The sequence below is a fragment of the Salvia splendens genome, chromosome 4 (assembly GCF_004379255.2).
Source record: "Salvia splendens isolate huo1 chromosome 4, SspV2, whole genome shotgun sequence".
NCBI classification, from domain to species: Eukaryota; Viridiplantae; Streptophyta; class Magnoliopsida; order Lamiales; family Lamiaceae; genus Salvia; species Salvia splendens.
Genome location: NC_056035.1, coordinates 7,854,216 through 7,878,610, shown reverse-complemented (window position 1 = coordinate 7,878,610; position 24,395 = coordinate 7,854,216). Strand labels below are relative to the sequence as shown.

General features: G+C 34.7%; 2 protein-coding genes across 3 annotated transcripts; both read right to left on the bottom strand.

Annotated features, from left to right (window-relative positions):
• Positions 1–9,901: 9,901 nt before the first annotated feature.
• On the bottom strand, positions 9,902–11,506 carry LOC121799591 (chalcone 4'-O-glucosyltransferase-like). The gene is made up of 2 exons (XM_042198997.1): positions 10,457–11,506; positions 9,902–10,370 (listed from the first exon to the last, which is right to left on the bottom strand). Exons 1-2 carry the CDS (start codon positions 11,385–11,387, stop codon positions 9,970–9,972), a joined length of 1,332 nt encoding a protein of 443 aa, XP_042054931.1. The 5' UTR covers positions 11,388–11,506; the 3' UTR covers positions 9,902–9,969.
• An 8,686-nt stretch (positions 11,507–20,192) lies between these two features.
• On the bottom strand, positions 20,193–24,023 carry LOC121798301 (protein SGT1 homolog). Of its 2 annotated transcripts, none has more exons than XM_042197231.1 (10): positions 23,650–24,023; positions 23,091–23,160; positions 22,602–22,726; positions 22,149–22,236; positions 21,797–21,893; positions 21,634–21,699; positions 21,027–21,165; positions 20,851–20,930; positions 20,668–20,772; positions 20,193–20,568 (listed from the first exon to the last, which is right to left on the bottom strand). In XM_042197231.1, exons 1-10 carry the CDS (start codon positions 23,810–23,812, stop codon positions 20,461–20,463), a joined length of 1,041 nt encoding a protein of 346 aa, XP_042053165.1. In that variant the 5' UTR covers positions 23,813–24,023; the 3' UTR covers positions 20,193–20,460. The 2 variants fall into 2 exon arrangements, with proteins under 2 accessions (XP_042053165.1, XP_042053164.1); XM_042197230.1 differs by having other exon boundaries at positions 22,149–22,284; positions 23,650–24,016.
• Between the last annotated feature and the right edge of the window lie 372 nt (positions 24,024–24,395).

The following is a 24,395-nucleotide window of genomic DNA, read 5'->3' as shown; positions in this document are numbered from 1 at the left end:
ACAGTTTTTCACTATTCCAAACGGCCGATTTTCGGCAATTTTTTGCGGTTTCGGCTCGGTTTCACAATTTTTCGGCAGTTCTGGCATGGTTTCAATTCGAAATTTTTTTAACCTGAACCGAACCACGGTTTTAAAATCGACGGTTTCGGTTCGAATAAATTTTCATAGTTACGGTTTCGCGGTTAACCGCCGGACCATAAACCTTGGACGATGTTTATAGATATTATTCACGTATACTAACATATTATTTCCCTTAACAATAGAACATGAACTGTAAATTATGGAATGTCATTGGAGTTTTGGTGGTTAACACTATAAGATTTCTTTATAATCTGTAATTTAAAATGTTGTGATTTGTGAATCAGGTCATCATCATAAGAAGAGGTTTCCACATGCCACCCCTCTTTTCATTTTCCCATTTATAATATTTACAAGTAGTATATACATTTGAAATTCGAAGTGTGAGCATTTTGAAAAAAATAATGTAGTGTTTAGTTTGAAATAATTTGGAGAGTAGTTAATTTCTCATCTTTCTTTCTAGGAAATTATCGTATCATGTCCTGATTTTCGTCGCTGCATTTGTTTTTTTTTTCATAGACTTTGAGGATTTGAGAAAAAGTCTTTTCTGAAAAATAAAACCAATTCCTATTTTGAGGCTTCATAAGCCAACATAGTCAAACCAATTTTTTCCCCAAACATAGTTTATCTTTCACACTTGTATGTATAGTAAATAGTAGAGGAATTTGAGCTTATGAAAGAGTCGACATATGGGGAAAAGAGACCCTTGTATCCAAATTTATTAAGTAAACTGACTAAATCTTAAGCGTGGAGTTATTTTGCTTTCTCTTTTTTTGGTAATTAAACTGCAACTTTAACGATTAACAATTAGAATAGTAAAAGATAATAGGTTATTACTTGTTACCCTACTATTTCAGCAAAAAAAGTACTAGAAACATGGTACTACTAAATACTACGTCCTTCGTTCTAAAGTAGTAAGTCATTTTGTCATCTTGGTAAATAATATAATAGTGGAGTCATTTACTTTTTTATTCTACGTCAATACATTTGTTTTAACTTACTTTACTCTCTTATTTTATTTCCTCTGCATCTTTCTTCCTTTACCTATCATATTTTAACATAATTTTTCTTCACGTACGAAAAGAAATGCATCCAGTACAGCAGAACACAGGGAGGAGTACTAGTCTAGGGCTGACAAAATATACAGAAATACCGCACATACCGTACTGAAAAAATACCGAAAATACCAAATTTTCAGTATGGTATGATACCTTACCAATAGATTTAGGTAGGGCAAAAGTATGAATTTTATATATACCGCATCATACCGCAATTACGATATGTACCACAATTTTGAAGTATATACCGTTAATAATTATATATATATATATATATATATATATATATAGGGTTTTGATCTATGCAAAACTAGATTTAAATACAGAAACGCAGAACAATATCATAATTAGGGCACTTTTAGGTCATAATTAGGTAATTTTTAGGTCATGCTAACAAAGCATGACCTAAAACGATCTTAGCATGACATTAAACCCAAATATTATAATATGACCTAAAATTACTTAATTATGACCTTCCGTGTTTTTGGTTAATTATTGACCATTAGATCATCTAATTCTAGGGCCAAGATTTGGTCTGCATTTCTGGATTTAAACACATACTTATTTTGATCATCCCCCTATATATATATATATATATATATATATATATATATATATATATATATACAGAGTAATGATCTATGACAAATACCCCTTAACCAAATAACTAGAGAACAAATCATAGCCACAAGATCAAAAAAATCAAGGGCTAGTATTAATTTTTGAATTTAAGGAGAAATTAGTTCCCTCAATCATAAATTTACTCCATAATAACAAGGCGGGGGTATAATGGTCATTGCATAGCCATAATAACAATCTCGAAGGCATGTTTCAGCTCCAGGTGAAGGTCGGAGGAGATCTTCGGCCACTCGCCGGAGGAGGTGGAGGGGAGCACGCTATTGGGCAACGTGGCGACGGTGGTGTCGGTGCTTGAGGAGAGTTACGGGATCAGCGCGATGATGAAGAGGATTGCTCGTCTTCGTCATCGACGGCGTCGTCCTCGTTCAGTTTGAGCGGTCTGCATGAGCTGCAGTTTCTCCGGCGGAGCAGCAGCGCCGCGGAGATTGAGGTTTCCATTAAAGTAGCTATCGCTCATTGCAAGAAATCGATGATTCATTCCTCTTTTTCATCTTCTTAATATGTGTGATATAGATGTCGAATTCGATGTTGTAGCATTCAAATTTCCTTGATTTTGTTAAGAAGGTGATGCTGCAGTTTCTTGGATGAATTCGTGTTTTCTAATTAAAATTTTAATTAATTTTGGTATCCTTTGTTTATCATAAAGAAATCTTTTTTGTGTATTTTAAATTGTTGATAAGATTGTAGATTCAAATCCAGGCTTTTTGAGTAGACTAAAATATAAAGTCGAGGGGGTCATCATGTTGATGGAGTTCCGCATAAGCGAGTTCCAGTTGCGCGGCGCTGCTCGGTAATAAGAGGGATGTGTTTTATAAACAACAATAAAGTAAAATCATAATAAGAGTGATGTGTTTTGTAAACATGAGTGAAGTAAAATCAGAATAAGAGTGATGTGTTTTGTAAACAAGAGTGAAGTAAAATCAGAATAAGAGTGATGTGTTTTGTAAACAAGAGTGAAGTAAAATCAGAATAAGAGTGATGTGTTTTGTAAACAAGAGTGAAGTAAAATCAGAATAAGAGTGATATGTTTTGTTAACAAGAGTGAAGTAAAATCAGAAAAAGAGTGATGTGTTTTGTTAACAAGAGTGAAGTAAAATCACATTAAGAGTGATATGTTTTGTAAACAAGAGTAAAGTAAAATTAGAATAAGAGTGATGTGTTTTGTAAACAAGAGTGAAGTAAAATCAGAATAAGGGTGATGTGTTTTGTTAACAAGAGTGAAGTAAAATCAGAATAAGAGTGATGTGTTTTGTAAACAAGAGTGAAGTAAAATCAGAATAAGAGTGATGTGTTTTGTTAACAAGAGTGAAGTAAAATCAGAATAAGAGTGATGTGTTTTGTTAACAAGAGTGAAGTAAAATCACATTAAGAGTGATATGTTTTGTAAACAAGAGTAAAGTAAAATTAGAATAAGAGTGATGTGTTTTGTAAACAAGAGTGAAGTAAAATCAGAATAAGGGTGATGTGTTTTGTTAACAAGAGTGAAGTAAAATCAGAATAAGAGTAATGTGTTTTGTTAACAAGAGTGAAGTAAAATCAGAATAAGAGTGATGTGTTTTGTAAACAAGAGTGATGTGTTTTGTAAACAAGAGTGAAGTAAAATTAGAATAAGAGTGATGTGTTTTGTTAACAAGAATGAAGTAAAATTAGAATAAGAGTGATGTGTTTTGTAAACAAGAGTGAAGTAAAATCAGAATAAGAGTGATGTGTTTTGTTAACAAGAGTGAAGTAAAATCAGAAAAAGAGTGATGTGTTTTGTTAACAAGAGTGAAGTAAAATCACATTAAGAGTGATGTGTTTTGTAAACAAGAGTGAAGTAAAATTAGAATAAGAGTGATGTGTTTTGTAAACAAGAGTGAAGTAAAATCAGAATAAGAGTGATGTGTTTTGTTAACAAGAGTGATGTGTTTTGTTAACAAGAGTGAAGTAAAATCAGAAAAAGAGTGATGTGTTTTGTTAAAAAAGACTGAAGTAAAATCACATTAAGAGTGATGCGTTTTGTAAACAAGAGTGAAGTAAAATCAGAATAAGAGTGATGTGTTTTGTAAACAAGAGTGAAGTAAAATCAGAATAAAAGTGATGTGTTTTGTTAACAAGAGTGAAGTAAAATCAGAAAAAGAGTGATGTGTTTTGTTAACAAGAGTGAAGTAAAATCACATTAAGAGTGATGTGTTTTGTAAACAAGAGTGAAGTAAAATTAGAATAAGAGTGATGTGTTTTGTAAACAAGAGTGAAGTAAAATCAGAATAAGAGTGATGTGTTTTGTTAACAAGAGTGAAGTAAAATCAGAATAAGAGTGATGTGTTTTGTTAACAAGAGTGAAGTAAAATCAGAAAAAGAGTGATGTGTTTTGTTAAAAAAGATTGAAGTAAAATCACATTAAGAGTGATGTGTTTTGTAACTAAGAGTGAAGTAAAATCAGAATAAGAGTGATGTGTTTTATTAACAAGAGTGAAGTAAAATCAGAAAAAGAGTAATGTGTTTTGTTAAAAAAGAGTGAAGTAAAATCACATTAAGAGTGATGTGTTTTGTAAACAAGAGTGAAGTAAAATCAGAATAAGAGTGATGTGTTTTGTAAACAAGAGTGAAGTAAAATCAGAATAAGAGTGATGTGTTATGTTAACAAGAGTGAAGTAAAATCAGAATAAGAGTGATGTGTTTTGTTAACAAGAGTGAAGTAAATAAAATCATCGAATGAATTGGGAGTTGCTTTGACAAAGAATGAAATGAGACTTACTAACACAGTCAAGCAAACACTTATTTAATACTCTTGTTTATTTTAACCGAGAATAAAATGTCCTCCGATCACCATCTAAGCAGTAACTCCTTATTTGGTTACACTAATGTGTATTGTCAAATTTATAATTATTCAACACTAAAGCTATTGCCACTGAAATTCATCCACAACATCTTGAAAACAAAAAAAAATAATGGCAACTCCGGTGGGCAAAGAGCGCGTGGAAGCAATTCAAACAGTGGTTCCAACAAAGCCAACAGATCCACGACAATCGCGCAGAATCACGGTTTCACAGAATGCGGGATCGGCGGCGGTGCTGCAGCGGCGCTTCCACCTGCTCCTCTGCTACAACAAGGGCTCCTCCGAGGACTCTGGATGGCAGGTTGCCGGGCAGATTAAAGAGTCTCTCGGAAGAGTCCTGCATGACTACCCCTTGCTCGCCGGCAAGCTGCGCTGGTGCGACGCTGATTTGGAGAACGTGTGCACTGATTCCGGCACTTGAATGGTGGAGACCAAGGCGGAGATGGCATTGGCTGGTTTCGTCAAAATGGAGGAAAAGGGAGAGGATGAAGCTGAGCTCGTTTTCTGGGGGATGTTCTTCAACATACCTCTCAATTCCGAAAATGCCCTTGAGCTATTATTTTTAACAAAAATCTGAAAATTTGTTTAACTTATAAGATTAAATTAGACTAACAAAATGTGTGGCTGAGATTTGTTCTCTAGTTATACACTTAATATTAGTTATACTTTGATCACTACCCTATATATACATATATATATATATATATATGATTGTGATCAAGATATAACCATTCTTAAACGTAGAACCATTCTTAAACGTAGAACAAATGCCAACCGGAGGTCGTTAGATCTTTTAATCCAATGGTGTTGATTTGCACAGCAACTTCCCATTACAACCAAAACTATTATTAATGGGTGAATGCAGAGAAGTGAAAAAATAAAGCATGCATGGACTCTTCTTCGTTTCATTCATTCTTCCATCAACATGTGAGTTTTTTCACATGTTGAGTCCGGAATGTCGTGAAAACATAGTCTAATATGTATGATTTTTAATCTTGACCGTCATTTTTTCCTCATCCAATGAATAAAATATGTAGAGTTCTAGGTTCTACACTTAAGAATGGTTCTATCTTTAACGCAACTCTATATATATATATATATATATATATATATATATATATAGATATTATATATATATATATATATATATATATATATATATATATATATATATATATATATTAATATATTTATTATTTATAATATTATATATTTTTATATTTCAAAACTAAAGCATAACCCTAATTCTAAATCTCAACTCAATCAATTTCACACCACCCACCGCAACACTCCACCACCACTCCACCGCCTTCCGCCGTAGCAGATTCGCAGCAGACTCCACCACCATTTCTAAATCTCTCTTTCTCGTGTGAACGTGGTCGTGCTCCTAAACCTCAACTCACAGTCAATTTCACACCACCCCGCTGCAGCACTCCACCACCGCCGTCCGCCGCAGCAAATTCACAACTCGTGGTTTCCAAATCTCTCTCTTTCTCATATAATACTTGTAAGTATTATACATAATTGGTAGTGAATTTATTAATTTTTATCCTTTTTTGCAATTTTGTCTAATTCATTTTTGTTCGGATTTAGGAATGAATTAATGGATGTGAAGTGGGTATGTGTTGTTGGCCGTTGCTGCTATAAACTTGAACAAAAGTTCTCCTTTTGTAATTGATTTAATGATTCTTCAGTTTTGTAGACAATGCTTATTTAATGGTTGGAGCAAAAAGCTTTTTTTTTTGTACTTGATTTAATGATTCTGCAATTTTGTGTATCCACACTTCGAGTACTATGCACGCTAGTTTTTAATTCTATTTTGCTTATTTTAGGATTTGATGATGAGAAAGCTTTTTTGAATGTCATGAACTATGTTTGATTGTGATGGAATTTTATCATTTTGGATATTTTCTAAATAGATAAAATGTCATTTTCATTATTTTATATATCAAAGAGGTATGACTTGCGGTATACCGCGGTATACTGCAACACGGTACAGTATACCGAAATGTCGGTAAGGTAAATGTTTTCATATTTTGATATACTGACTTTTCGGTATACTGAAATGCGGTATACTGAAAAAATCGGCACGGTACGATATCGTGTTTTCTCATACCGTACTTTTCGGTACGGTATGCAGTATGCTCATTTCGATACGGTATACCTTACCGTGCTAATCCTATACTAGTCTACTACTAATTGGTAACCGGTCGAGGGAATTGCTTTTGAAGTCGAAGCTTTGTAAATGGACTAGGCCCATATCATAAAGTTAAATCTATGGGCATTCCACGAAGAATTTTATTGATTCTATAGGTTGTGCTAAATATAAGATTAGCCATTTTTTAGTTGTTTATTTGTAACAAGTGACACAAAGATCAAATGTTATAATGAGTTGCAAATTATGTAGCATGTCTTTAGAGTAGATATTAATCCGACATTAAAATTCGCAATTTATGGAGTACTTTTTAAAACCTATAATGTTAATTTAAGTAACTTATTACTAAAATTAGATACAAAATTAATGCATGTAGATCTAGGCATTATGCAATATGCATGAAATGTATGTTATAGTTGTGTTGATTGTATTATATTGATATATTGATTGATTTCTATAGGTATGTGTATTGTAACATTAGATGTAATATAATCAATGCAAATTATAACATGCTAATACTTAACATATTCATAAAAATAAAATTAACATAGTAAATACAATTAAAATATGGATTCGTTATAATTCTAAAAACACCTCTATTTGATATGTACTTTTGTAAAAAATCATTTAAATCAAGAGAATTGTGTAAAATTTTATTCTTTTTAAAAAATTAGAGAGAAAGTGGTAATCTTCAAATCTAAATGGGTGAATTATTTGATTCGTTTTAAGGATAAATAATAAATTCCACTATCTGCAATAGGGCTGACAATTTTTAATCTGACACGTTAATCCGACACGAATCCGCACAAAAATAATGGGTTTGGGTAAAGCCTTATTTGGTTCGTGTCCTTAATGGGTTGACCTGTTAAGAACCCAAAAAATTCGCGCTGAGTTTGGGTTGAATGCGGGTTGGATACATATAACCCATTAAGAAATAATATTATTATTTTCATTATTTTTATTATTTATAAAAAAAATAATGCTTTACAAATTTCTTGTAAATCAAGATTAAATCGTAGAAAATGACTTTTTATCATATAAATAAGTTTAAAATTAGGTTTAATCGTGTAATATCAGCTTTAAATCGTGTAATATCAGGTTCGGGTCGTTATCGTGTCGTGTCAACCCATATTATATTGTGTCGTTAACGGTTTCGTTTCGGCTTCGGATCGTGTTCGGGTTTGAGGGTAGCAGGTCGGGTTCGTGTTCGGATTGACAGTTTCTTTAACAGGTCGGGTTCGGGTTAGGCATTATTGGGTTGGGTCGTTATCAGATTGACCGGATAACGACCCAATCCGCACGATTTGCCACCCCTAGTTCGCAACATACCCATTGGCGGACACAGTAGGGGGGAATGAGGGGCTTAAGCCTCCCCAACAATGTTTTTTAGTATTTTTCTACTAATATATTTTTTAATATTATTAAAAATAGTTTTTAGCCCTTCCCAAATCAATATAATTAAAATAAATCGCTGGAGCTGAATGATATAGAGGGTCTGAATAAAATTTGAGAATAGAAAACTTGCAGAAGATTTGAAAGGAAAAAATGGCTGCCGTATTTAGGAAGAAGAAGAAGACTTGTTTGTATAAAAAATTGCTTTTAAAATGTGATATAGAGTATTTTAATGCTATCAGATAAGCAGTTTTGAGCTCCCAAGTAGACTTTTTTCTTATAAAATCAAATTGATTATATAATTTACGGAATTTATAATTTTTGAGCAATGCAAACTTCTTTAATTTCTTTAACTATTTGCATAAATTGAGCATAAATTAAAATTTACCTTAAATTAAAATTTAAATTCCTTTAGCTTAAGTTTCACACTCCCTCCATCCCCAGATAATTGAGTCGTATTCCTTTTTATTTTGTTCAATAATAGTTGAGTCATTTTTTAAAAAAAACTTTATTCTTTCTGTTACTTTACTCTCTCTTCATATCTCTTAATTTATTTCATCTCTGCACTTTAACATTTAACAAATCAATTTCTTAAATTTCGTGCCCAAAAGAAATGCTCCAACTAAGTAGTATATACTATAGAAATATATTTCCTCTTGTTTGATCAGTTGATCAATGGTAAAATAATAAAATAGAAATAATGACATTTCAATTTTAAGAAATGTAGTATCAATTAAAGTTAGATATCATAAAAAGAAAAATGTATCACTTAGAGTGACAAAAACATACACCTCTCATCTCATAAGAATATGCACTCTTTCTTTTTTTTGTCCATTCCACAAGAATATACACTTTCTAATTTTAAAAACGTTTTTCTATTTAATGAAGTGCGACCCATTCTCGACTAACAATACCTTAATTACTTTTTCTCTCTACCTCTCTCTTACTTTACTAATTTTTGCATAAAACTCGCACCACACCCAAAATGCATATTCTTTTGGGATGGAAGAAGTATTATGGGTTTATAGTTAAGCCCTTGGCCCCCTGCCATTAATAATTTCCGCGTCTGCCACTGAACATACCCTTGTAATACTCGTAACTCATCCCATTTTTTTTTATTATTTAGATTGAATTTTCCGACAAATCTTGGTAAATCCAATTCTGAATATAAAGAGAGAAGTAACTTTTTAGTTAACATTCATATTAAAACCACATTAAACATGCTAAGACGTATATTTAGTGAGAGCAGAGTGTAGCCGAATTTAGCATATTTAGCGAGAGCGCATTGCACTAAGACGAATATTTAGTGAGAGCGCATTCCGAATAGTTGTTGGTGAGACTTGAGTCATTGCAGTAACGCTGTGTGCCGCAATTTCGTATTACACCTTCTGTCGCCATCTAGTGACATATTTTTATTCGGCACGAGTTTTAAAAAATTGTTTGACTTTATAAATAAAATGAGTAAAAAAGTTAGTGTAATGTGGACCCTTATTAATTTTATAGTAGAATGTGAATGTAATGAATTAGTGAAATATGTGTTAAAATATTAAAAGTGAAAAAAGGTAAACGTGGCGAACACCCCAAAATGAAGGTTTCCGGTTTTGGTTTGCGGTGGGAGTAAAATTTTAGTAATACTTTATTCTTTTTTCTTGTACATATTTGTAGCATGACCTTTAAATTGAGAATGGGTGGAGTATCTTTTATCAATTCAATCAATTACCATCAATTTACCGATGGCTTCCTTAATAGTGTGCTGCATAAGATATCTGATCCAGAAAGAAATAGATATAGAAATACATAAGACGATGAATTAAGAAAAAATACGCATCCTAAACCCGAGTTACCGCCATCATAAACTTGTCTAAAGCCACCACCGCCGATCCACCCTCCCTCACCGCAGCCCCCGCCGCAACTTTGAAATCCGCCACCCTGCGCCTTATCTCCTTCCCCCTCCTCGACTCCATCAGCTCCCGAACTCTCTCTTCCAGCTCCGCTGCCGTCACAAACCCCTCCGGCCCCAGTTCCACTGCCAGCGCCACCTTCATCTCCTCCACCATGAAAATCCTGTTCATCTTCTGCTCCGCATACAGCGGCCAGCAGATCATCGGCACTCCGAACCACACCGCCTCCAGCATCGAGCTCTGCCCGCAGTGCGTCACAAATCCCCCCACGGACCTGTGCCTTAGCACCTCCATCTGCGGCGCCCATGACTTCAACACAAGCCCTCTCCCTTTATATTATCGTAAATATTGGTCAATAACTTTCCATCTAGTTAACGAAAAAAAAAACAAATAAATATTTAAAGAAATGCATTACCTCCTGTCCTCTCAAGGAAACCCTCCGGCAGCACCGCCTCCAGATCCGGATTCCGCACCGCCCAAATAAATCCGTACCCGGAATTCTCCAATCCAACCGCCATTTCCCTCAATTGCTCCGCCGAAAACTCGCCTCTCCGCCCGAAACAGAGTAGAATCACGCTCTTACTCGGCTGCGAATCGAGCCATCGCAGGCATTCGACGGCCGCGTTTTTCTCAACATAATCCACATCGATCAATGGCCCCATCGTGTAAACAGGAGGAGTCTGCAGATTTGGAGTGCACAGATTGTTCTCCAATGCTTCTAGCGCTCTCAGCTCGAGCGCGTATACTGTGTTGATGATCACTCCAGCTGATTTCTGAATGTTGATCGCCGTGTCTATCATGTGTTTGTAACTAAGACTCTGAGGAAAACGTATCACATCGGGGAGATTCGTCGTCGGAATCACTGGGCAGCCGGGGATCTCAACGGCGTCGCCAAATTCCCCGCCTGTAATCTCGTGAACGGTCGGCCAGTAGAGCAGAGCGCAGAGGCCGAACGCGCTGGTGGTGTTGCAGAAGTAGGTCGGAATACTGAGGCGCTCACCGACTTCGAATGCGTAGGAGCAGAAAAAGTCGAGGACGATCGCTCTGATGTTTGATTTTCCCGCGATTTCTGCCAGGGCTTGCCGAAAATTAGGGTTGTTGAGGCGAGGGGCTTCGAAGAAGAGCTCGAGGGGGTTGTAAGTGGCGCTGGGCGGGAGAGAGGGGGTGGGGAGGTGTCGGAAGGTGAGGGAAGGCGCGGCGGGGAGAGGAGGTGGAGAGGCGGTGCAGAGGAGGACGACGGAGATGGAAGGGTAGCGTTTGGCGATGAAGAGAGCGAGGCATGTGAGGGAATTGAGGTGTTCCGGCGTGGAATAGAGCACGATCGCTTCTTCCATCTTCGTTTGCATTCTACCTTCGTTTTCTGTATATTTATTGAATGCAATTTGTGTCACTCTGCTTTCATGAACACAAAATCATAAAGTATCACGTTGCACATTTCCAGAATAGTAATGTATCAATTGCACGATTTTTCATTTTTCTTGCAATTTTATAACTTCATATTATACTCTATCAATTAAAAGTGGAAAATTACAAGCTCTTATATACCTTAATCAGTTCCAATTAATAAACATTAATATGCAACTACCCCAAAACTTTTGAGAAAAAAATTCCAAAATGAATCTGGTAAGATATGTGTTGGTGGGAATTCATTTGTAGTAACTTCTTCAACCATCAAGCTAGCTAGCTCATGTGTTGTCTATGTTACATTTAAAACACACTGGTATAATATAAGTGAAACATTCTTGTGAAGGTCAATAAGTTTCCTTACCATATCTCTTTTGTTGCTGCAGTCTTTGAAAATGACTTATTTCTAACTGAAAAAAAAAACTTTTCTTTCTATTTATAATTTTTTATCTTTTCGAATAAGTCTTTTGATAGAAAATATATCCAATTTAGTTATCTTTGTAGGAACATACGTAATTCATCCCAACATTTGTTTCAAGTGGAAAAAATTACTTTAACAAGATATAGTACTATTTATTTTTACTTTTTGCACTCACAACTTCGACTGTTCTATATTTTCTTGCATTTTCTATCTTAACAAAATAATCAAACATAACTAATAAAAAAAATTTAATCTTGAAATCCGATTGGAGCAAAGAACCAGACCATAATTGGTTGGGATGACTTATGAGAATGATTGATTGTTGGTACAGAATAATGAAGAGTGATCAATTGCCAACTCACTCTCTAGTTGCTAACTACAACTAATATAAGACCCTATGATTTTAGAAATTTAGTGGTCTAAAATTTACTACGTGCAAATTTTCTTTTTATTAATTAAATTGAAAAAGATAAAAAAAAACTACTAAATTAGGATTTTGGATGAAAATGTCAATATAGTGTTTTGAAAATATCAACACAATGTTTTGAGAATGTCAACACATTGTTTATGTCAACACATTGCTTTAAGAATGACATTATAAATGTATTATATTGATATATTTTATATACTATGATGACATGTGTTGCTGTACGAAAAAATTAAAAATTTTCAAACTTTTTTCAAATTTTGACATTGGAACATATGCAAGTGAGATCTCGTTAGAATTCTTATGAAATTATCTTTAATTTGATATATGTTGTGCGAAAAAATAATTTAAATCGAGAAAGTTATATGTGTTTTAAAGTTATATGATATTTTTCAAAAGTTAGTTACAACTAATTTATTATAAATTAACCTTAATACCCTTATTGACATTTTGTGGTTCAATAAATTAACCTTAATACCCTTATTGACATTTTGTGGTTATCGTATTGACAGTTCGAGGCTCATGATCTAGGCCCTTAATTTAAATATCTAAGAGCTATTATTTAATTGTAGTTAGCAATTAAGTATTGAATTAGTAATATAACACTCCCCACAAAATAAATATACGTGGTCAGAATAATAAAAATGCATGGTCGATGTATCCATGATGAACAATGTACTAATATAATTTTATTAGCCATTTTTGCATAAAAAATAATTGAACCGTTAATAGAACCATCAGTTTCGGTGGCTCTATTGTCCACCTAAACTCATTTGGACAACATTAATACACTCTTTTCTTTTCACTGTCTTTTTTTCACCGTAAATTCTACAGAATACAAGACACGTTCCCAAAAAATTTCAATCACTCCTCGTAGATGTTTTGCACAAAATGGAAACTGATTTCCCATAAAAAAAAAAAAGCAAAAGCATAGGAGCAGCATTTTAGAACATAATCAGAAGCAAATGGCTGATTCACAGGGAACAATATACTATATGAATAGATGAATCTAGGACCAACCCTAGAATTAAATCTGCCAACAAAGAAATATAATATCACGATTTCTTGCACAGCATAGCATCAAGTTCAGTTCCCGCAAGCACATAGCAACAGAATCAAACTTATCAGCTATCGAGAGTTGAGGCGATAAGCTACTACCACATCAACCGAGGCCTCGCACATACTGATCAACAGTTTTGTTGAATAGCTCACTTCTGCACAAACAAGACAATGCATATCAAATTAGTACTATCAACTAGTAATTAACAGCAGCTTGCAAATTATAACAAGCCAAAGAAGCATGGAAACCAGGTGTAAAATCTCTCGACTGAGCTCAAGTATAGATGTTAGAAAGCTTAACAGTTCTTTTCACCATTTTCAAGACAAACTATAAAACATACTTATAACACATAATTCTGTAATTATGAGACTAAGAATGTAAACGATGAGAATTCTAATGATTCCAAATGCTTCTAATAGTTATTCATGCCAAATTGATAGTTGTAAAACATATACTACATACTAGTACCTTTTTTATAACATAAGCTATGGTTAGTAACACAATATGACATGAATATAATATGATAATTAATGTTATAAGCTTGAAAATCCATCATTATTTCCTAAGCCAAAGTAAGCCTCGAATGAAAGTAGAAACAAATTAGACAAAGCTTAATAATTAATATCCTCTCTATAGAGATCAAGTTTGAACTGAAATTTGAAAATTATACTCAAGGAGAACTCGCTACATTTTGGAAAGCTGTAAGATGCTAAATAGCTGTGGGAACAGTTTCATATCAGCTCAAGTTGAAAACTGAAGCAGGTGCAGCCCAAAAAAATTGATAGCAGAATTTCTTTCTTGGCATTACCATCAAGTAAAGAATTAAAGAAAAGACAGCAGGAAGTACAGTGACTACTTATAAACTAGAGAAATTTTCCATACATGATTTATTCACATTTTCATGTTGTTGTGAAGAAGGCTGCTTAATTCATACAATTACAATTTTCTTCAACTTTCATCACAAAATACAAACAAACTCTCATTGGTTCAGAATTATTTGTGACATATAGAATTCTTTTAAAATGAATCATGAATTATAACAGCATGAAGACAAGAAAACACCATATTTTCCTTATTCAAACTCTACGATTACAGATTGACTTGACTGAGAACTTTTGTATTCAGAAGAAGCATAATTTACTGCTCAATGATGTCTAGAAACATCCTGCAGTTTTTGGATCACTACCAGAGTGCATTTAAAGAGTAACCACCAAACCAAAATGGTGAAGTGGTAATTCGATATAGGTATAATTAGAAAGTTAGTACTACACAATTCACCGTCAAGTTTTATGAGATATCGCACGCTGAAAATAAACACTCGCCTTATGGGAGTTCCTGGAGAATATAATGGATTCTTGACAACATACAAATTATAAATGTACTTCAAGGAGTCCCTCAGATCACCTGTTCTTGGGTGAGTGACTAGAATTATCTGCATAAAAACCAGATTATTTCAATAACACCATGACAATTTACAATTGTGGATTTTAAGGCAAGAGTAATTATGAAAAAATGGCAAACAAACTTGTAAAAATCTGTATCCACGAAAACCTGTTTCATTTTTTCAAAGCATAGAAGGAGTTCCATGTTTAGATTATGGAGTGAAATATCAAAGTTCACTAGCATGCAGTCTGAGTATTACTTTTAACAAACCACAGACAATCTAATACCCAAAACCAACTACTCTCCGGGCAGATCAAACTCATAGTTATAGTCTCTTTCGTTGATTAGATTTAGATGTTATTGCCATGTATACCAACATATTTTTATAGTACTCCCCATATTTGTCTATCCAAACGCAGATACTAGTCCGGCCTAGTGATGATCGCTCGAATTTTACTGAAACCTACCGGTAAGCGGATTAGGAACTTACTATCATTCATTGAACCTTCCACTTTCCCTCGCTCAGAAAATAAATAGGATTACAAAACCCTTGTGCCATGTTTGGTTGCCAGGATTCTGTCTGGGAAAGTAATCTGATTCCTTAAATTTTAAATTCCTGTGTTTGTTTCCGTTTTTAATCAAACTGGGAAAGTAATCAAAATCCTGAAACAAAGAAAGTTAGTACAACTTTCCAGTATTCTGAATTCTAACTTTTCTTAGGTATTCTTTTTCCCAATTTTAGGATTCTTACATATTTAATGCAATATAGACTTCCCAACAAACAAATTCACATTTTATATACGTAATTAAAATTTCGACACAAATACGGAGAAAACGCGAACATTTTATAAATAAAAAACATACATAATTAAAAAAAAATTACATAGTGAAATTAAAAAATACATAGTTTAAAGAGAGAAAAAAACCATCACAAAGCTTCGACATACGCCCCCCCTCTCACTCCTCGTCGTCCCCTAGGTCAGTCGCGGCGTCATCGGATTCCCCAGATGCTCCCCCACCGCCGATGGGTGGGAGCCCCACATCACGCCTCATCAAGTCGATGACCCCCTGCAACATCTCCTTGTGTATGGGGTCATCGGTCGCTCTCCACTCCTATATGGTTTCTATCATATTCGTATGATGTTGGATATTCGCTATACGGGAGAACTCGGGCGTCGGCTGGACTGCTGTAGGGGCTGCCGATTAGACCTCCTAGGACCCGCTGCTGGCGCCTCCCCTAGACATCCGAATTGCCGTCTTTTGCCCAATCGGGCGACGGCGGCGGTTAAACGAGGTAGGGGTCGGGATATCTTCGGCATCGTCGGTGAGGTCGGTGGAACTGGCACTGCTGCTGTAGTCGTCGTTGATGTTGATCTTCTGCCGCTTCAGCCAGCCAGCGCCAACACCCGCCCGAAACTTTGCCGACTCCATCAGCACCACATAGGAGTCCCAGTGGTTAAACGTGCCGTGTTTGCCACGCTCGGGAAACTCTTGCATCGTCATCCTCTTCGCATCCTCCATGGTCTGGCCGAGGGTAAGCATGCGGTCGTTGTTCTCGTATAGGCCGACAAATCGGGAGACAGCGGTCTTCAGTCGGTCCCATGTCTTCCGGCACTCTTCAGTCGTGTGAAATCTTCCACCCGCCGGTTTAAACGCACAGTAGGCTTGGGAGATGCGGTTCCACATGTTGTCGATTCTCTGGTTGCTCGAGCAAATGGGATCATCGCAGACATTAATCCAAGCTTTCGACAAAGCCACACACTCTTCCTCACTTCAGACGGTCCGCCGTCTCTCCTCCTCATCGTCATCCACCTCCTCCGCCCCAGCCCTCGCCTGCGAGGACTCACCCGCAACCCCCTTGCCCTTGCTGCGGCCCCTGCCCTTCTTCTTCGAACCACCCCGACGTCCTGCAGCCGATGGACTCTGAGTGGGAGGCACCCTAACCGGAGATAGACCCAACTTCTCCAGTGAGAAAGTCTTAGCAGAAGTGTACTGAGACTCCAGTGGAGTACAGGTCTAGGAAGCCCCCGTAAAAAAATCCATAGTGGAGCGATAGACATTGTCCTCGGGCGACCCCTGCATCATCCCGTTCATCTGGGTCATCATTCAGGGCATCATCTGGGGTATCTTCCCACTCATCTGGGTCGTGCCGGTACTCATGCCCACCATTTGGGGCAGTGGCGGATCCAGGATTTTTATTCCGGGGGTGCGAATAGTAAGGTAGATAATTACGTAACAAAGTAAAAAAAATATTGCTAATGTATTATACATTAAAACATTGTTTAATTTTAAATTAATACTCCATCCGTCCCACTCTAAGTGAATCATTTTTCTTTTTGGGATGTCCAACTCTAAATGACACATTTTTAAAAACAAAAACACCACTCTCTCTATTTTTTTCCGTCTCCACTTACTTTATTCTCTCCAAATAACACAAACAATAATATAAACTATTACTAGAATAGAAAATATACTCATGTGTTATAAATTATCTAACATAACAACAAATAAGGCACAAATTTTTATGACTATAACAAGAATTAAAAAAATAAAGTGTGAATATTAATTAAATGTTGTATCATATTCATAATTAGATAATAAATCTAAAATGAGGCGCCATGTATCATATACTCCATATCATTACCATATCACTATTTTCTAGCGGATTAATTTAGGTTAAATATCTTCTTTAAATCAGACGTGAGATTGCTTTATAATTTTTAATTAGAGATATATTAAATTATAAACAATAATATAGGTATGATAGCAGTAAAAAGGAAAAAAAATGGGGGTACAACCGTACCCCCTAGTTCTACATTCCGTCCGCCACTGATTTGGGGCATCATCCCTGCCATCTGGGGCCAAGAGTACATGTTGTAGTACTGTGGCATCATCTGGGGCATCATCTCCGGCATCTGGGGCATCACGCCCGTTCCACTTCCAACCGGGAACGTGGTGGTTTGCGTTTCACTAGTGACTGGGGAGTCGCTGTCGTAGTGCTCCATTTATCTTGAATAGAAATGAGAGTAGAGAGAGAAACTCGTTAATACAAGTGGTGCAAATGAACTGAAACGAACTGTATATATAGAGTTTTTTAAAAATAAAAATAAATAAATAATAAAAAAGCCACTCGTCCGTCGCGGTGTCTGTCGGGAGCCCATTATAGCGGAACCACGACGGGCGAGCGCATTATACGACGGACGGCCACTCGTCCGTGAGCAGGACGCCGATCGCAATAGTGGACGAGCGCGACGGACGAGCGGCTCTCCGGTCGCTCGTCCGCCAGCTCGTCCACTATTGGATGCTCTTACTTTCTCCTCATTTTAATTATTATTATTTTAAAAGTAATGTCCAATCTTTTATATAACGGGGAATACTATAGATTATTAAAAGATTATAACACATTCAAAATAATACTTATTCTTCGTTAACAACATTTCAATACATTTTTTTTCTAACTTTTTCTTATTTCACCAATTGTACATTAAACTCATATTATTTCAAAAGTTTCTATTTTTAAAGGACAGAGATAGTAATATTATTTATATTTCTTATACTAATATTATTTCAAAAGTTTCTATTTTTAAAGGACGGAGATAATAATATTATTTATATTTCTTATACTATACTAATATTAAACACTATCTCCTTCACAATTTGTCATAATATTATTATAGGTTCATCCAAAATAAATATTGATCACTCTCTGTATTACTACAAAGTAAGATCAAATTATAATACTCCTATGTCTTTTATTTTCAATTGATGACAAATCACAAACTTTCAATAACTTTTAATAATTTCGTGATTATTTTTTCCCAGGCTAATATGATGCTAATATGGTATACAGTATACACGTGTTTCTTTCTTTTTTCTTAATTTTCTTCTTTCTTTTTGGTATTTTATCTTCCTTTCTTCTTTCTCTTTTCTCCTTAGTTTATATTTCCTCTTTTTTCTTTTCTCTTCTTTTTTATTCTTTCTTTTTAGTATTTTATACATACATCTAATTGCATTCATAATATCAAGCATAAAACACCTAATTAAATTAATTATTTAAACTAATTATATCAATTGAATATTTTTAATTCAAATATTTTATACTCATTTAGGGTTGAAACACCTAACTAAAAATATTCAATTGTTTATATCATTATGAATACAATTCATAATTTTAAATTTTTATTAAAACTATATTGATTAGTTATTAATTTAATATAAAATAATAATAATAATAATAACAACAACAATAATCGTTATTATTATATAATATTATATGACTCATAATTTAAATAATTATAATATAGTAATTATTTATTAATTAATACTCCCTCCGTCCCGCACTACTCGCACTTATTTTCTTTTTGGGCATCCCAAGTTACTTGCACTCTTTCCATTTTTAGTAAAAAATTTCACCTACAGCCGTCATTTTTTACTTTCCTATACACTCATTCCTTAATCTACGAGCCGAAAAGGAAATGAGCGAGTAGCCCGGGACGGAGGGAGTACTAGTTTTTAGTATTATAATAATATTATTATAATAATAATTAAATATAATTAAAACTATAATTTTAATTAAGTATATTTGAATGATATTAAAAAATAAATAAATTATTAATTTATAATATCACAATAATAATATTAATATTGATTAATAATAATAGTATAAAGAGTAAGGAGAATGAGAGAAGATATTATAGTATCTCTTTTGGTACTAGTTTTGTGTATGGCCAAAATATCCTCAATTACATAAATGGAAAAATGTATTTGTAAGTATAAAAAATGATATAAAATAAAGATAATGTACCATTTATGTGCGAAAGTAAAAGATCAGGTACCATTTATATAGTTCACTCTAAATAGTTCCATGAATGAGTATTATTGTTACAACGTGAATGAGTAAAAAAATTTATTTTGAGACTAATAAACTAAGAATGAAAAAATAAAACAACACAAATTTGGTCAAGTAGGATAGTTATTTTTTAAGACTTAGTTTACCATTTAATTTTAAAAGATAGGTACTTCTTAATTTTAAAGACAATCCCACTCTTATTTACTCTCACAATCTAAAGCTCACATTCTTGAATGTCGCGGGATTTAGGTGGAGTAGTTGAATATTTTAATGAGGAGAGACGACCAAATATGATAAATGGACATCTTGAGTGGGACAAACTAAAAATGAAAGAGGAACGTTTATATTAAAATAAAGCTTTCTGGAGCTTTCGTTTTATAAAGCTGCATGTTTCATTCAAGTTATAATATTTGATGACATTTACATTAAAATAAACAACCTAGATGAACTAATAATCCAAATATGCACCTAAACATTTTAATATTCAGATATAAAATTATTAATTTCAAACGGTATATACATTCAACTACAACCCCATATCTCGTCATTATGTTACTCAAAACTAAAATGCCTGGTTCTGTAGTTTATAAAGAAAAATGTGAGCGAATGAAAGAGGAACAAAATCGATTTATTAACCATAAATACAGGCATACAGCAAACGGCTCAACTGAACCCAGCCAATAGTCTAAACAGATAGTCCAAAAAAAGAGCAGCTAAATTTAGTGAAAGGAGTCAAGTTAAAAACAGCTACAACTAATGAAAGTGTCAAAGTTCTGGACAGAGCAAAGAGAATATATGGACTACTTCACAACAAATGCAACTTCGGCAAATAATCAAAAATATTGCGTGGGAGGGGGGGCAACCAACGCCATACTTTAGTGTTCCCATTTCTTCAGCTCCATGCCATCAGGAGCACTTCCTTCAACCTTTTTCGCGCCAACTTCTTTCCAGTTTGTTGATAGGACCGTTCCATTAGACTCTACCTGTTGACGAGACCAGACAGAAAACGTCACTAGTGATCCATCCGCATGCTATGCCATGTCATATTATACTCTTTAGAAAGTTAAAATTTGAGTTCTTACGAATGATTTCATCATTGCTCTTCTTGTGTCTTCATCTGCATCCTTGTATATATCTTTGAAAAACTTGTTCAATGCTGCATCACCATCGAGCTTTTCATCTTTTTCCTGATGCAGAAAATTAGTAAGTTATGGGACTCAGACTCTCGTTATTTCATGCCTAAAAAGGAATGCCAATAAACACACCTCCTTTTTTACTTGAGCTTCGAGTTTATCCCAATCTACTCGTTTCGGTTTGGAGGAGGGATATGTGGGTTTCTCATTGCCTGTTATACCAAAAAAGTCGGTGTGTATCATGCCAGTAGTTACGCACATCGTGTAATGAAGAAATTGGAATGCAGCACTTCCACAAAAATACATACCTGTCGGTACATTCACTTTCTGGACTACAGCAACGTCCCTCCTAAATTCAAGGGATGTCCAGTGTACAGCATCTGCCTTGGCAAGTCTGATCTCGATTTTCGTAGACATGACTTCATATTTACTCTTTGAAGGAACTATCTGTTTATCAAAGGGTATGGTGATTTCAACACAGTAGTATTAGCGAAGCAAACATAGAAAAGTACAAAATTTCAATAACTTTCTGCTTTTCATTGAGAGATAATCATAGAACTGAAGTAAAAAAGGGCAAAGAAAAGCATTATGTATTGACCTACGTAATTAGGAAGTACAGAAAAGAATCAGACTAAAAGAATTTGCACCCCTGATTCAATGGGGAACAGTAATATAGAAAGAAAAAAATTAACCATTGCAGAATGTTCTAATTAGAAGAATTTATTAGCAAACAGCAATCAAACACCATGACAGGAGATTTTGTTCACAACTAAGATTTGTCGTACTCACACATATACCATATGTAAAAACAATTAAATGTGTACATTTCATCCTTGTTAGAAGGAAGTGAGGATCCAAGATACTATACCAACAGAGTTACAGAAGTGAGCAACGGGTATAGATTTAGTAAATTACCTTTCCAAATAACCGAGGTTGAAAATGATATGCCTCTTCACCGGGAACCTCAATGGTAATACTAAGCTGAACATTAACAAATGATAAAGAAATATTGGTACTTGTGCAGAAGTTAGTACTATCATTTACAGTAAGGAACAAGAAAGCAAAAATAACAGCTTACTATTTGTTCTCCAAAGTCAACCACAACATAGTTTGCTGGTATGCCCTTTGCAAATATTGTTACGACAACTTCCTCTGGTTTTTGATAGAATTCATGCCTACGAAACAAGAAAACCCAGAAAATGGGTACACTAATAAATCATAGAAGCTCGGCAAAATCTTTCCATACCCAATGAAAGAGAAGTAAGAATATGACTAACGCATTTGATGGCTCTCAAGGAATCTAACAGGGCAAATGATTCATATATATTTTTATCAGATTTCCACGCAAAGAAATTAACCAATTCAAATAAAATTCTGTGAACTTCATCAAATCACAGTCAAATTAGCAAAAATCTACCATTCATACTGACCTGTATTTCGGCCTAGTATAAGATGCTGCCTTTTCTTGGCTGGACAATTCAACTACTGGTGGCAAATTATTTGGAGTAGTAGCCACACCTGTTGAAGGTTTTCCAGCCAGTGGTGTAGGCAGTTCTTGAGCTTCCTCTAATATGAAAAGAAAATTACATCTACATAAAGAACAAAATAAATTCTACCAAAAAACGAATGCTGATGCATTTCACATACATGGCACATAAAGAACCATTCAATCACAACCTCTGACACCAACATATTGCATAACTATATATAAGGCACATGCAAATAGTTATACGAACATATGCACTCACATAGAGCCAAACATTCTAGAAATTAAATTCAAATTTCATCCAAAGTAAAAAAATTCTGAATCAGAAAAACAAACAAACACGTAAAAAAATACACTAACAAGACAAGTCTGAAGCATAGTTTTGCTATCAACTAACCTGCGATACGCTTATCACATTCTTCGATCAATTTAGTAAACCTGGAATCTCCAGGTGCCAAAGTTGCACCATTTTCCAATGCTGTCTTAGCAGTCTGGTACTCCTCAAGCTGGATGCATGCGGCGCTTTAAACAAGACATACACAAAATATGGCGTAAGAAACTAAATGCCGTACTACTGCATATAAAAATAGAGTAAGTCTGTTTTCGGTTTATGACATATATTTAAAAAGGACAATGGTTAATCCAACAGAGAATAGTCAAGAAGCAATGTCAAATAATTAAGGTGGACATCATAACAATTTTATTTTGGTCATTGTGTGATCAGGCATTTAGCCTGTTATTCCAAGCAAACCAGCACTATATTTAGTTAGTTAAAACTTGCCACATAACCCAGACAGCTGTTCACAGTTTATTGTGAATAACAAACAAAAAATTATGTCATGCATGGCCATATATTACATTGTTACTAAGAATTTTAGAACCGTACCCCTTGCGCAGATATGCTTTCGCAATTGAAGGATCCAACTCGATTGCTTTGTTTGCGTCAGCAACAGCCTCTGCTCATCAAACATATAGAGACTACAATGATAAGTATTAAAACATTCATCTAAAATCCACAAGCAAATGAAAGTAATTATGAGAGAGCAGATATTAGAATCGAGCTTTTAAAAATCTAATTTTCAAAACTTAAAACAGATTCCCACAGGTTGCCATTCATGAAGTCAAACCTATGGATCTCCCCTAACAGCTAGTATTCCAATCTGCAAGACCATACAGAAAAAAAAGGAGTGGCTTGAACAAACAACTAGGTCAAAATTTACCACAGAACGGTAACCCGACGATTTCGAACTGCAGGTAGCCCAACAATTGTTCAATAATCAATTAATTTGGATCAAAAATTCAAATTAATGCATGAAAGAAAATCAATGAATTTGGAAAGCAAGTTAAGCCATGACTCACGAGCACCACAACAAGTTATATCTATTTCGCGAACGGTGTGCAGTAAAACTTACGAAAAACGGAAACCTTCAGCATTACAAGCTTACCGGTGAAGTTGTGGAGTTTGATATTAGCCTGAGCACGGTCGATGAAGAGGTCAGCGCTGCTAGGGGTCAAAGCAATCGCCTGAGAGTAGAGGTCAACGGCCAGCTCAAAATGATCATCAATGAACGCTTCTTTGGCCTTCGCCTCCAGATCCGCAGACGCCATTGATGCTCCGATTCGAGAAGTCGATCACAGCGAGGGAATAAGAAGGAATGGTGAAGACTTGAAATTGAAGTGGAGACTCAAGGAAGGGGGAAGGAAAGATAGAACGAGATTTAGATGCAGTGTGAGTGAATCTATGATTAATGATAGATTTGTTTATACTTATATGAGGGGCGACTTACTTGTATATTGGAATTTTAAGGTAATACCAAGCTTCTAGATATAGTTGCCTTCCTTCTCCAATCATAAATCTAAGATTCCTCATACTTTACTACTATTAGATCAAAATAGGGCAAATATATATATAATTGAATATATATTAAAATTTCCAGCTAAACCAAAACGAATATTATGGGTCTAAAATTAACTATACTTATGAAATCATTTTGATTTAATATGCGCTTTATTTGTGAGTAAGAAGTACAATAATTATCTTTCGGAAGAGGAATAGTGTATATAGTGCGTGTGGCAAATTTTACGTTTTATCTTTACTGGTTACTGTATTTTTTTAAAATTTTTGAACATTATTTATAAAATGTTTTAGTACTAGTATTTTCTAAATTTTTATTAATGGCTAAACAAATAC